The sequence below is a fragment of the Oncorhynchus mykiss genome, chromosome 16, assembly GCF_057628025.1.
Source record: "Oncorhynchus mykiss isolate SJ-2025 chromosome 16, ASM5762802v1, whole genome shotgun sequence".
NCBI lineage: Eukaryota > Metazoa > Chordata > Actinopteri > Salmoniformes > Salmonidae > Oncorhynchus > Oncorhynchus mykiss.
The window spans coordinates 52,500,655-52,515,034 of record NC_143037.1 but is presented as its reverse complement, the minus strand read 5'-3'; the positions used below and the strand labels follow the sequence as shown (position 1 = coordinate 52,515,034).

Sequence of the window (14,380 nt, the reverse complement as noted above, 5' to 3'; positions counted from 1 at the left end):
TTTAAAATTGTATTTTTTGACCAAGTTACACTTGTCAAAATGCCCCGACCCAGGTTTCACCTCTCAAATCTATTCCTCTTAAATAGAGTGGTGAATCTCCACATCCCGTACGGAATTTTGAGTACAGCTGTAGGTTTTGGATGCAATTTACCTGTAAAGTAGGCATTATTAGGCCCATTATCTATGTTCTGCTCTTTGGTAAAATTACATGTAAGTGGACTCATCATCGATGTAAGGGAGTGGGGAATAAAAAAAAAAATAATACAAGTATTTCTAAAGTTTCTTATTCTTTGAAATCTCTTTCCTACAGGTTGTACCCCAGGACGAGAGGTCAAAGGATGCTACCAAAATAAGTGTGAGTCTTTACTTGCTGCAGTATATGTTATATTTCCTGCCTGTGTGGCTTCTCTTTTGCACTTTTGTATTTGTCTTGTTGGCAATCTAGTGTCCAATAGAGGCCTCATTACCAAAGAAACAACGCAATAATTATTGACATTTATTTGGGGCTGTGGAAGCTGAATGTCAGCTTTTTTTAAAGAATTCAGAATTTATGAGAGTTCCACAGTATACCTTGAATCTTGTAATACATCAAATTTAGTGATACTTAACTTGACATTTTTGCCATCCATTGTGACATTGTGGGAGGATAACCAACCTTCCAATTAATGGCAAAGCATTTCTTAGCCGCTATAAATGCTAGGTTACACAGTTTCTTCTGACAACAGTCTTCAGTATCAACATTTCCAAGCAAACAAAAACGGAGAGAATCTGTTGACATGCTGAGATAAAAGAACATACTCTTTGACAGAATTCAGCCACCCTTCACAAGACCACAACATATGCAAATATGTCCCCTTTTGTGTTTTACACCTCCAGCAGAATTACATTTCTGAGTACATGATATTCAGTTTCACTGGCATATATAGTACGTTCTATATATGGTCTTAAACTGCAGTAATGCAGGCTGCCTGGCAGCCTGACCCTGCTGAGACCCCTGTCACCATCTGACCCTGCTGAGACCCCTGTCATCATCTGATCCTGCTCAGATGAGGCATGACAAAGAATTACCTTGGTGTACATTTATACATTAGTATCCAAGAATAGAATCAATGGTTCAATAATTGAAATGACCATCACTCCCAGATCCCAGACAGTAGCCTACCCATCAACTCAAGATTTCACTGGTTGTTATAATATACTGCAAAATTCACCTGATCTCTGTAGACTGGTCTTCCCTGGCTGTCTGACCCTGCTGGGACACCTGTCACCATCTGATCCTGCAATTCCAAGATGGCGTAGCAGTGCGGAAGTGTTTGTTGTTGTCCCGTGTAAATTGTATGGTTTTTTTTGTCTTTTTTTGTATATATCTCTTTTCCATTTTTAATTTAGATATACCTTCCGGCAACCCGCCTCGCCCAATGTGATACAGATCTGCTATTTTTAGACCTTATAGCTAGAACCTCCATCAGAAGCTAGCCATCAGAAGCTAACCAATTAATTAGCTACTAGCTATTTAGTCATTGTTAGCCACTGCTAGCGGCCTTTACCTTTAGCTCAGACACCAGCAGCTTTTAGCCTGGATAATACCTGCCAGTCTAAACAGCACGATATCAACCCTGAGCAAATTGGACTTATTTTCTCCACTACATTGCCGGATTCCTGCTGTAAGCTCTGGACCATTACTCCGGATCATCGCAGCTAGCTAGCTGCTACCAAGTGGCCCAGCCCCAAAGCTAGCCTTGAGCCAAGTCCATCTCCCAGCCTGCTCAGTGGACCCTATGATCACTCGGCTACACAGCTGATGCCTCCCGGACTCTTCACTAACACGACTAGAAGCCACTACATCACCGGATTCCTGCCGTAAACTCTGGACCTTTGCACCGGGCGCACCGGAGTGGCTATGGTGACTAACGCCCTTGTCCCAAAGCTAGCACCAGTTAGCCTCGAGCCAGGCGCATCTCCCGGCTAGCAAACAAAATTACTCCAGCTATAATACCTCTTTTGCCAATTTGGCCTGGACCCTTAGTCGACACGGAGCCCCGCCGATCCATCATGACTGGTCTGCCAACTTATTTCTGTCCGATGTGCTCTCAACCGGCCTTTGCCAGACGTCGTGATGCCCTTGTCCCGAAGGTAGCACCAGTTAGCCTCGAGCCAGGTACATCCCCTGGCTAGCATAGTAACGACTACCTAACGGCTTCCCTGTTTCATCTATTGCTGTTCACTGGACCCTATGATCACTTGGCTACATAGCGGATGCCTGCTGGACTGTTCATTAATCACGGTACTCCATTTTGTTTATTTTGTTTATCTGTCGGCCCCAGCCTCGAACTCAGACCCTGTGTGTAGTTAACTGACCCTCTGCCAATTCATCGTGATTGCTTTATGCCTTGCTTTATGTCTCTCTCTAATGTCAATATGCCTTGTATACTGCTGTTTAGGGTAGTCATCATATCAGATCCCCTAGTCCCACTCAACATGCCTCAGACAGCTCTTTTGTCCCACCTCCCACACATGCGGGAGCCTCACCTAGCATAACTAGTGCCTCCAGAGATGAAACCTCTCTTATCGTCACTCAATGCCTACGTTTACATCCACTGTACCCGCACCCTACCATACCCATGTCTGTACATTATGCCCTGAATCTATCCTACCACGCCCAGAAATGAACTCCTTTTAATCTCTGTTTCCAACGCACTAGACGTCCAGTTCTGATAGCCTTTAGCCGTACCCTCATCCTACTCCTTCTCTGTTCCTCGGGTAATGTAGAGGTTAACACAGGCCCTGTGTGTCCCCGGGCACTCATTTGTTGACTTCTGTAACCGTAAAAGCCTTGGTTTCATGCATGTTAACATCAGAAGCCTCCTCCCTAAGTTTGTTTTACTCACTGCTTTAGCACACTCCGCCAACCCTTTTGTCCTTGCTGTGTCTGAATCCTGGCTTAGGAAGGCCACCAAAAATTCAGAAATTTCCATCCCCAACTACAACATTTTCCGTCAAGATAGAACTGCCAAAGGGGGAGGAGTTGCAATCTACTGCAGAGATAGCCTGCAAAGTTCTGTCTTACTTTCCAGGTCTATTCCCAAACAGTTCAAGCTTCAATTTTTTTATTAATCTCTCCATTAATAAGTCTCTCAATATTAACGCCTGTTATAGCCCCCAGCTGTGCCCTGGACACCATATGTGAATTGATTGCCCCCCATCTATCTTCAGATTTCGATCTGTTGGGTGACCTAAACTGGGACATGCTTAACACCCCGGCCATCCTACAATCTAAGCTACATGCCCTCAATCTCACACAAATTAAAAAGGAACCCACCAGGTACAACCCTAAATCCGTAAACATGGGCACCCTCATAGATATTATCCTGACCAAATACACCTCTGCTGTTTTCAATCAGGATCTCAGCGATCACTGCCTCATTTCCTGCATCCGTTATGGGTCCACGTACAAACGACCACCCCTCCTCACTGTCAAACGCTCCCTAAACACTTCTGTGAGCAGGCCTTTCTAATCGACCTGGCCCGGGTATCCTGGAAGGAAATTGACCTCATCCCGTCAGTAGAGGATGCCTGTTGTTCTTTAAAAGTCCTCACCATCTTAAATAAGCATTACCCTTTCAATGTAGCACTAATGTAGCACTAAGAACAGATATAGCCCTTGGTTCACTCCAGGCCTGACTGCCCTCGACCAGCACAAACACATCCTGTGGTGTACTGGTTTAGCATTGAATAGCCCCCGCGATATGAAACTCTTCAGGGAAGTCAGGAACCAATACACACAGTCAGTTAGGAAAGCAAAGGCTAGCTTTTTCAAACAGAAATTTGCATCCTGTAGCTCTAACTCCAAAATGTTTTGGGACACTGTAAAGTCCATGGCGAATAAGAGCACCTCCTCCCAGCTGCCCACTGCACTGAGGCTAGGAAACACTGTCACTACTGATAAATCCACGATAATCGAGAATTTCAATATGCATTTCTCTATGGCTGGCCATGCTTTCCTCCTGGCTACCCCAACCCCGACCAACAGCTCCGCACCCCCCGCAGCTACTTGCCCAAGCCTCCCCAGCTTCTCCTTCACCCAAATCCAGATAGCTGATGTTCTGAAAGAGCTGCAAAACCTGGAACCGTACAAATCAGCTGGGCTAGACAATCTGGACCTTCTCTTTCTAAAATCTTCGGCCGCCATTGTTGCAACCCCTATTACTAGTCTGTTCAACCTCTCTTTCGTATCGTCTGAGATTCTTAAAGATTGGAAAGCTGCTGCGGTCATCCCCCTCTTCAAAAGGGATGACACTCTAGACCCAAACTGTTACAGACCTATATACATCCAGCCCTGCATTTTCTAAAGTCTTCAAAAGCCAAGTTAACAAACAAATCACTGTCCATTTCGAATCCCACTGTACCTTCTCCGCTGTGCAATCCGGTTTCCGAGCTGGTCACAAATGCACCTCAGCCACACTCAAGGTACTAAATTATATCATAACCTCCATCGATAAAAGACAGTACTGTGCAGCCGTCTTCATCGACCTGGCCAAGTCTTTCGACTCTGTCAATCACACTATTCTTATCAGAAGACTCAACAGCCTTGATTTCTCAAATGATTGCCTCACCTGGTTCACAACAACTTCTCTGATAGAGTTCAGTGTTTTAACCACAGGGTTCAATTCTCGGGCCTACTCTTTTCTCTGTATATATCAACGATATTGCTCTTGCTGCGGGTGATTCCTTGATCCACCTCTACACAGACAACCCCATTCTGTATACATCTGGCCCTTCTTTGGACACTCCTTCCATGGCCTCCAACTGCTCTTAAATGCAAGTAAAACTAAATGCATGCTCTTCAACCGATCGCTGCCCGCACTCGCCCGCCCAACAAGCATTACTACTCTGGACGGTTCTGACTTAAAATATGTGGACAACTACACATACTTAGGTGTCTGGCTAGACTGTAAACTCTCCTTCCAGACTCATATTAAGCATCTCCAATTAAAAATTAAATCTATAATCGGCTTCCTATTTCGCAACAAAGCCACCTTCACTCACACTGCCAACATACCCTCGTAAAACTGACTATCCTACCAATCCTCAGCTTCGGCAATGTAATTTACAAAATAGCCTCCAACACTCTACTCAGCAAACTGGATGCAGTCTATCACAGTGCCATCCGTTTTGTCAGCAAAGCCCCATATACCACCCACCACTGCGACCTGTATGCTCTCGTCGGCTGGCCCTCGCTACATATTCTTCACCAAACCCACTGGCTCCAGTGGCTCCAGGTCATCTATAAGTCTCTGCTAGATAAAGCTCCGCCTGATCTCAGCTCACTGGTCACATAATAACACCCACCCGTAGCACGCGCTCCAGCAGGTATATCTCACGCGTCATCCTCAAAGCCAACACCTCTTTGGCCGTCTTTCCTTCCAGTTCTTTCTGCTGCCAATGACTGGAACGAATTGCAAAAATCGCTGAAGTTGGAGACTTATATCTCCCTCACTAAATTTAAGCATCAGCTATCTCAGCAGCTTGCTGATCGCTGCAACTGTACACAGCCCATCTGTTAATAGCCCATCCAACTACCTACCTCATCCCCATATTGTTTTTATTTACTTTTTTTTGCTCTTTTGCACACCAGTATTTCTACTTGCATATCATCATCTGCACATCTATCACTCCAGTGTTAATTTGCTAAATTGTAATTTTGCCACAACTTTGGAAGAATGCTTTGGGTCATTGTCCATTTGAAAGACCCATTTGCGACCAAGCTTTAACTTCCTGACTGACGTTTTGAAATGTTGCTGCAATATATCCACATAATATTCCCTCCTCATGATGCCATTTTGTGAAGTGCACCAGTCCCTCCTGCAGCAAAGCACCCCCACAACATGATGCTGCCACCCCCATGCTTCATGGTTTGGATGGTGTTCTTTGGCTTGCAAGCCTTCCCCTTTTTCCTCCAAACATAACGATGACCAAACAGTTCTATTTTTGTCAAAAATGTACAATCTTTGTCCCCATGTGCAGTTGCAAACCGTAGTCTAGCTTTTTTTATGCCGGTTTTGGAGCAGTGGCTTCTTCTTTGCTGAGCAGCCTTTCAGGTTATGTCGATATAGGACTCGTTTTACTGTGGATATAGATACTTTTGTACCTGTTTCTTCCAGCATCTTCCCAAGGTCCTTTGCTGTTGTTCTGGGATTGATTTGCACTTTTTGCACCAAAGTACGTTCATCTCTAGGACACAGAGCGCATCTCCTTCCTGAGCGCTATGACGGCTGCGTGGTCCCATAGTATTTCTACATGCGTACTATTGTTTGTACAGATGAACGTGGTACCTTCAGGTGTTTGGAAATTGCTCCCAAAAATGAACCAGACTTGTGGAGGTCTACAATTTTCTTTCTGAGGTCTTGGCTGATTTCTTTTGATTTTCCCATGATGTCAAGCAAAGAGGCACTGCGTTTGAAGGTAGGCCTTGAAATACATCCACAGGTACACCTCCAATTGATTCAAATTATGTAATTTAGCCTATCAGAAGCTTCTAAAGCCATGACATCCTTTTCTGGAATTTTCCAAGCTGTTTAAAGGCACAGTCAACTTAGTGTATGTCAACTTCTGACCCACTGGAATTGTGATACAGTGAATTAGAAGTGAAATTACTTGTGTCATGCACAAAGTAGATGTCGTAACCGACTTGCCAGAGCTATAGTTTGTTAACAAGAAATTTGTGGAGTGGTTGAAAAAACGAGTTTTAATGACTCCAACCTATGTGTATGTAAACTTCTGACTTCAGCTGTGTGAGTACCAAGTATGTCTACTTCACCATCAGCCTTTTTTGTTGGTAAAGGTACTGTAGTGTAAACATGGTATCTTTTGAAATTCCAATATGTAATATGGTACACTCATCGTGATTGGGTTTTAGTCCAGAGAGGCTAGAAAGTGATCTGGATCTCAACGTGACTATGTAGGGATGGAGATTGAAGAAACCTTCTGAAGCTCAGTACTTTCTGAGAAGTAAACCATTATTTACTATTCTACATCTGGGTTTGCTGTACATAACTTTAACCCATTGTATAAGAGATTCACCAAAATTAAAATAGTCCATCATTTCTATATAATTTCTAGTCATACTTTATCATCATCATTTTCTAAATCTGCTATGAAGACCAGGCCTGGTATCTATGATGTTTTATAATGTTCTATTGTTTCAAGTAATTTTCATATATTTATCTCCAATATATCGTCCATGTAGGAAATATCTGGTAAAACCTTTTTAATTCTATGTGCTATGCATTTCGCCGGGATTTTGGCATCACAACATTGAAGTGTAAGAGGCCTCCAGTTTTTTAAATGGATTGGATCTTTATACTTACCACCTGGTTCCTGTTTCAGTAGTATTGAAATCAGACCTTCTTGCCTGATAAAATGGTAGACCTGATAGTCTGCCATTTTTATAGAAGTTAGTTAAAACATGCTAATAATGGATCTTTGAGTACATCAAAAAAGGTCTGATATACCTCTACTGGTATACCATCAAGCCCTGGTGTTTTTCCAGACTGAAAGGATTTAATTGCCTCAAGAAGTTCCTCCTCTGTAAATTGGCCTTCACACAGGACTTTCTGTATATTTCTTAATTTTAGATGATTATTATTCCGAAAGAAATCCTTACAGTTAACATCATTCAGTGGAGATGGAAGAGACTGAAAAGAAAACATGTGCTTAAAAAATGTTGCTTCCTCTTTCAAAATGTAATTTCGTAAATCATGGATGATTATAGAGTGAGCAAACCCAATGCCATGATTAGATTGTGAAAAAACACACCAATCTCTTGCGTAAGTCCTTTAAACAATTAAAGCTCATTTACCAAGATTTCTGAAAATGTATTTATAGCGTTTTGGAAATAAACTCTTCACTTACAGTACTTCTGCTACAATTATGTGTTTCAGTTCTATAGAAAGACTGAGGCTGCAGTAAGAGGGTGTGATGTCTTCTTGTCTTCTGCGCCCAACCTCACGACTGCAGTGCGCTCTGATGTCTTAATTTAACCCTTGTGTAGTCTTAGCATTCTGTATACTCCCCTTGTCGTAAGGGTAAAAAATGACCCGCCTTCACTAAACCCCTCAAATAAAGCAGCTTAATTTAATTTTAAACCCCAAATCTATTTTGCATGAAGAAACAACCTGTCATTCATCACACACTTTGTGAATATCTGGGTTTTCCTTCTTCACAATGCAGAAAGACTGCATTTAATCAGTGGACACCACTCATTTTTATTACAACACACATGTCATAATTGTTTTCTTTACTAAAGTAGAGGTTTATTAATATTATTATTATTATTGCTAAAGGTACTACAGCAAGAGATAGCACTTGTATAGCCTAAGAAAGTAGCAGACATTTTCAGAAAGTAGTTTTGAATACATTTTATTAAAGGGAAACAATAACAGTCTTGTTCTTTTTTTGGCAGCATAGTGATATATTCTTATATACTGTACAATGAGGAATTCAACTACAAAATACTAGTCTTCTCACATTTTTTTTAACCATTTCCCCCACCCACAAGGTGTGTAAACAACAACAATAAATAAGAATAAAATAAGATAATAGATACAAAACAAAAACATGAAGAACATAAATCAATCAACTCTAATTAGCACATGTAGCACAGTATGCAAGTGTGTGTGTATGGACTTTGCAGATGTATTTCTCACATGTACAGCACATAGTATTTCTTTTACAGTCCTTCTTTGGGGGGCAGAATTGGCATTGCCTCCTCTTGCCTCCCCCAGCTGCAGTCTCAGGTGGATCAGGACAAGATTCAGCCCCCTGAACAGCTTTCACAAGCAATTTAGAGGCTGCTGTGCCGGGGTGGCACTCACTTCTTTGAATGTATGGGGTTACAAGTGCCTTTCCCAGCTGCTCCAGGAACACCCTCCTCTTGTTCCGCTTATCAGGCATCCAGGTAGGGTTGATCTTGTTCCATATTACGAAGACATTGAATGAGGACACATCAATGATGTTATGGAAGATGACCAGGGGCCAGCGGGCAGTCATCCTCCTGCAGCTGTAAGTTTGTCCACACCATGGTGATCTTCCTCTTCAGAAGCTGCTGGCTGAGTTCAATCAGTAGCACACGTAATCTCAATTTATCATTTTTTTGTGTCTGTCTGTCTGTCTGTCTCTGTCTGTCTGTCTTTCTGTCTGTCTGTCTGTCTTTCTTTCTTTCTTTTTGTCTCTTTCTTTCTTTTGTGTAAATTATTGTGTAAATTATTGTATAACTGCCGGGTCAAAAATGACCCTAAGACAATATTTGTACCCTGATGGTGTACAGCTTTCATGGAAATATAAACAAAGGCGATGTTTCACTTTTTCTAATGTTGGGGTCACCCCAGGAAAAGTAATCAAATTTCAAGTTTAAAAAGTATCATTTAGGGGGTTTTCTCTGCTGTTAAACACACACGGGTCATTTTTGACCCTGAAGACAACACAAGGGTTAAAAAAGGAGAGACTGTGTGCTCCTTGCTGGAGAATGATCGGGGAGTCAGTAGAACTTTTGATAGCTCATCTGCCCAGGTAGTGCCTTGTTGCCGCCAGCCTGGCTGAGGGTAATGATTTGTTAACGGCTAGTTCTGTGCTCGCACAGCGGCTCTTCAGCTTGCTGCGCGTGTCCCTCTACTTTCTCGTCTTCAGGAGAAGATGAAGCCTATCTCTGATCTGAGGTTTCCTCCCTGGTTAATGTCCCTGTTGGCTGGCTAGCTGCTGCTGACTAACCATAATGAAACCAACAGCTGTGGTGTAAAGGAGGACGCCACTGGGCCGTCGCTCAGCCGGTATAACGGTACGGAAGCGCTCAGCCGGTAAAATGGTACGGAGGGTTCCAGCCCAGAGTCATTGGTTCCAGCAGACATGGATATGGATATTAGCCTTTCATGTTTCCCCACAAATACAGCTGATGGCATCAACCAGATAATTTTCATATTCTATTGATGTAAAATCAAAGATGCTGAGATTATACTAAACCATGCAGACCTACTAACTATACTCCACCAACATTATTTTGCACAGTTTTATTGGTTTTATTCTCAAGGCTGAATGTGATTGTGTGATTTTCTCTCTGAGCTTAGAGGACTCTGGGCTGATAACAGAGATGCACAACCACAGACTAATCATCAGCCTTGGCTACACTACCTGTGTGGGAGGAAGCTGATATATAGAAAACTGTATTTATACCCTGGTGTGTCACAACCATTGACTTTCCCACAGTATGTGATCACTTCGTGTTATCTAAGATCTGACACTATAAAATATATTTTCAACAGGTTTTATAAGCCACTGAACTATTAGACCCGTAACAAGTAAAGGCATGTTCTGTATGTATGCAGGGCCACAGCAACTCCTCATTTGTTTTAGCGAACAGATCTCTCTGCAACATGGGAACGAAGTTCTGACTGTGTGTGTACATGTCATTTGTGTGTGTGCCTCCTCACATCCCCACTCAATCTGTTTGGTTGCCAGGCGGCTTTGTTTAGTGCAGTGGCCGGGTGGCTGTGCTCCCCCTGGGCTCGGTGGGGCTGCCAGCAGTACAGGGCTTGGGGAGGAGGAGGTGCATCTGCTCTGTAAGTGTGTACTGTGGTGCATCTGTGGCAACGCAGCTAGCATCTCATTACAGAGCCGGCTGCCAGCCTCATTCGGATCAGACAGCTTGGCTGTCACACACACACACACACACACAGGATGCAGGGACAGAGGGGGAAGTGGTGGGGATGCACAAGGACGTTTGTTTTCTAGGAAAATTATTAACAACAGATATAGACACTTAGAATCTTCAGAGTGGAAGGAGAAATGTATCTGGCTGGCAAATTAGGGTTGAAGTGAACATGTTTCCTCTGAAAGGATAGCCTGTCAGGAATCCAAATGTATCATTTCTCTCTTGGGAATAATAGACCAATATATTTTCTCTGTCTATTGCAGGTGGTAAAGGTTGCTGGGAGCAACATCTCCCACAAGTTGCGTCTGTCCAGCGTGAAGCCGTCTGACGAGGGCACGTACGAGTGCCGCGTGATCGACTTCAGCGACACCGATAGCAATGCCCGCCACCACAAGGTGAGGGCCTACCTACAGGTGGAGCCAGAGAGCAACCATAACCCGGCGCTGCGCCACCATGGGGCCAACTTTCAAACCAAGGACACCAAGGTTCTGGCAGGCAGCGGCCACCAGCCGGAGCATGGCAAGCACTCGCCAGCAGCCCACCACAGCCACCACAAACCAACAGGCACTGGCAGGGAGCTGAGGAAGAGGTCTGCTGAGGATGACAGCGCTACTGACTGCACTGACAGCTGTCCTCTAGGCCTCACAGCTCACCCATAACCTCCCTAATCTGCTCTGGCCTCAGCTCCAAGCTCCAACCTTGTCCTACACCCCAGACGGGCAAGTCCAGTCCTGGAGGACCACAGTGTGTAGAGACTTTTGATTCAACCACCCCAGCTGTAACATACATGATTAAACTAAAGTCTCTGTACACACCGCTTCCCCTGTTGCGTACCCCTGCCCTCTGCCCAACATGCACACACCAAATGGACTCTGGTGCCACCCCAGTCCTATACCTTGGCCTCTCTCATCTCCCCTTACACTGCCCTAACGCAACAATGTCCCACCAAAAACACCTCAGCTCCACTCCCAGTCCCAGCCCCCTCTTTCTATATCACAACCCTCTAGATCAGGGGTGTCAAAGTCATTTTTCCCCGGGGGCCACATTCCATTTTCAACGAGGTCCAGAGGGCAGCACTGAAAATTGGTTACATTTCCTCACCGTCAAAATTAGCTAAAAACTGTCCTATATCCATAGTTTTGGGAATTTATGACGCTCCCTGACTCTCTAGCTTTTATTTCTGTGAATATCAGCGAGCTGGACCTAGTCAAGAAACTGTATGAATGTTGATACATTATAATTTTTACACAGTTTTGATTTGGTTTTAGTCATTTTAAAGTATATTGACTTTGCCCCCCCCAAATATCTTTAAATCCACCTCGCAGGCCGGATTGGACCACCTCGCGGGCCGGATCCGGGCCGTATGTTTGACACCCCTACTCTAGATGGTCTACACTCTATAGATTACTGTATAAAATGACGAAGTGAGTGCATGTTCAACATGTTTTCTTAGAATGTTTTTCAACCATCCATGAGGAAATACAGTTTTAAGTTGGACAGTTCACTTATTGCTTTGTTCATTCATTTTGGTTTGTTAATATCTTAAGTTACTCTCCGTTTCTATGTTGCATTTGATTTAGCCAAAGTAAGATAGAGAATACTTGTTTATTTTTCTCAGCAGTTCATTTGCTGCCTCTCTATGGGCAACTTCATGGAGAAATAGAATTTGCTCACTTTAATTTGGCCAAAGCTGCTTTGTTTGATGAAAGGTTTCCTCTCAACCAGATCTAAACCAATGTTTATCAAATAAAACCTGTTTGTGGTGTTTTCTGCTTTCCCTACAGACTGAATGTGGCATTGTGAAAGACATGGATTAAAGGAACTGTTTCTAGCTCTTAACTTTGCTTTAATGTTTTGTAAGAAATCATTATAAAAATGTATATTTTAGAATTTCTTCTAGGTTGTTGGTCTCGCACTAAATGTATGCCTTTATCAAATTAAATAAATTGTACATGAACCTATTTACCTATTTATTGTGACTTGAATGCGAACTGCCTTCAGAGTAACTTCATTATTTAGTACCTCTAGTATGTACGGGCTTGAGACGTTGATGATGGAAAATATGTTTGTATTACATTCATCATGAAAAGTCAGCATCTGACCTTGCAATTATTTATATGCTAACACACACTGATTTGTATGTTGCCATTGTAGAGACATTATTATTCAAAGCCAGAATACTCCATCACAGTCAACTCATAAGGCAGTCATACATTTCCTCTTGCCAGTCTCCTTCCTCACACCCATGCATCCTGAGTTATCAACAAATTGAGTCTTACAGTATGTAATCTCTGAACTGCTTTACTCTTAGGTGTGCCAAACAGTGCCTGCCTAATCAGTCAAGCTAGGCTGTCAGATGATTTGATGATTAACAGAATATGAACCATTGCTGCATGAAATTACCAAGCGTGGTTGGAGGGAAATCTCTTTATCCCGTCCCTAGCTGTGTCTGTAAGGGCTGCCAGGCAGGGCCTCCATGGCTGATGAGTAATGGCGCTATTGTCAGCGTTGGCAGCTGGATAAATAGCAAAGTATGGTGGAGATGAAGCACTCCCTCGCCAACGCAAAGCACATGTGGCAACCCTGTTCCTGTCTCCCCAGCATGCACATTCATTATGTCACAGAGAGGCTTCCAGACCCCTCAGTCTTAACAAGACCTGACAAACAAGCCAGGGCTCTAACCTACACTTCAACCCTCAGTGGACTTCAAGTTGTATTCAAAATCACGCTAGGACTTTCAATCAGGCGTTTGTGCAGCAAGTAGCGGATCTGTTTTGTGTGAATCAACGGGAGGTTTGTGTGGAATGACCATGACCCCTGGTTATCAAAGGAAAAATGGAACCAAGATGGGAAGCTGAAGCCGTTCTGTTAGGTGACCTAAACTGGAATATGCTTAACACCCCGGCCATCCTACAATTTAAGCTAGATGCCCTCAATCTCACACAAATTATCAAGGAACCCACCAGGTACAACCCTAAATCCGTAAACATGGGCACCCTCATAGATATTATCCTGACCAACTTGAATCAGGATCTCAGCGATCACTGCCTCATTGCCTGCATCCGTTATGGGTCCGCGGTCAAACGACCACTCCTCATCACTGTGAAAGGGGGTGACACTCTAGACCCAAACTGTTACAGACATATATCAATCTTGCCTTGCCTTTCTAAAGTCTTTGAAAGCCAAGTTACATTTCGAATCCCACCGTACCTTCTCCGCTGTGCAATCCGGTCTCCGAGCTGGTCACAGGTGCACCTCAGCCACGCTCAAGGTACAAAACGATATAACCGCCATCGATAAAAGGGCCTGTTGTCCGGACCTCTGGCAGTCTTTATGGGGTACCACAGGGTTCAATTCTCAGGCCGACTCTTTTCTCTGTATATATCAACGATGTCGCTCTTGCTGCGGATGATTCCTTGATCAACCTCTACGCAGACGACACCATTCTGTATACATCTGGCCCTTCTTTGGACACTGTCTTAACAAATCACCAAACGAGCTTCAATGCCATTCAACACTCATTCTGTGGCCTCCAACTGCTCTTAAACGCTAGTAAAACTAAATGCATACTCTTCAAACGATCGCTGCCCGCACCCGCCCGACTAGCATCACTACTCTGGACGGTTCTGACTTAGAATATGTGGACAACTACAAATACCTAGGTGTCTGGCTAGAATG

General features: G+C 43.6%; 1 protein-coding gene across 1 annotated transcript in view; it reads left to right on the top strand.

Annotated features, from left to right (window-relative positions):
- Positions 1-12,663, top strand: part of LOC110492201 (V-set and transmembrane domain-containing protein 2-like protein) — a 31,210-nt gene extending 18,547 nt beyond the window's left edge. The window contains exons 3-4 of the mRNA XM_021566297.3: positions 311-355; positions 10,966-12,663. Coding sequence (XP_021421972.1) covers positions 311-355; positions 10,966-11,361 — 441 coding nt within the window. The 3' untranslated portion in view covers positions 11,362-12,663. The remainder of the gene's footprint in view (positions 1-310; positions 356-10,965) is intronic.
- Positions 12,664-14,380: the final 1,717 nt, after the last annotated feature.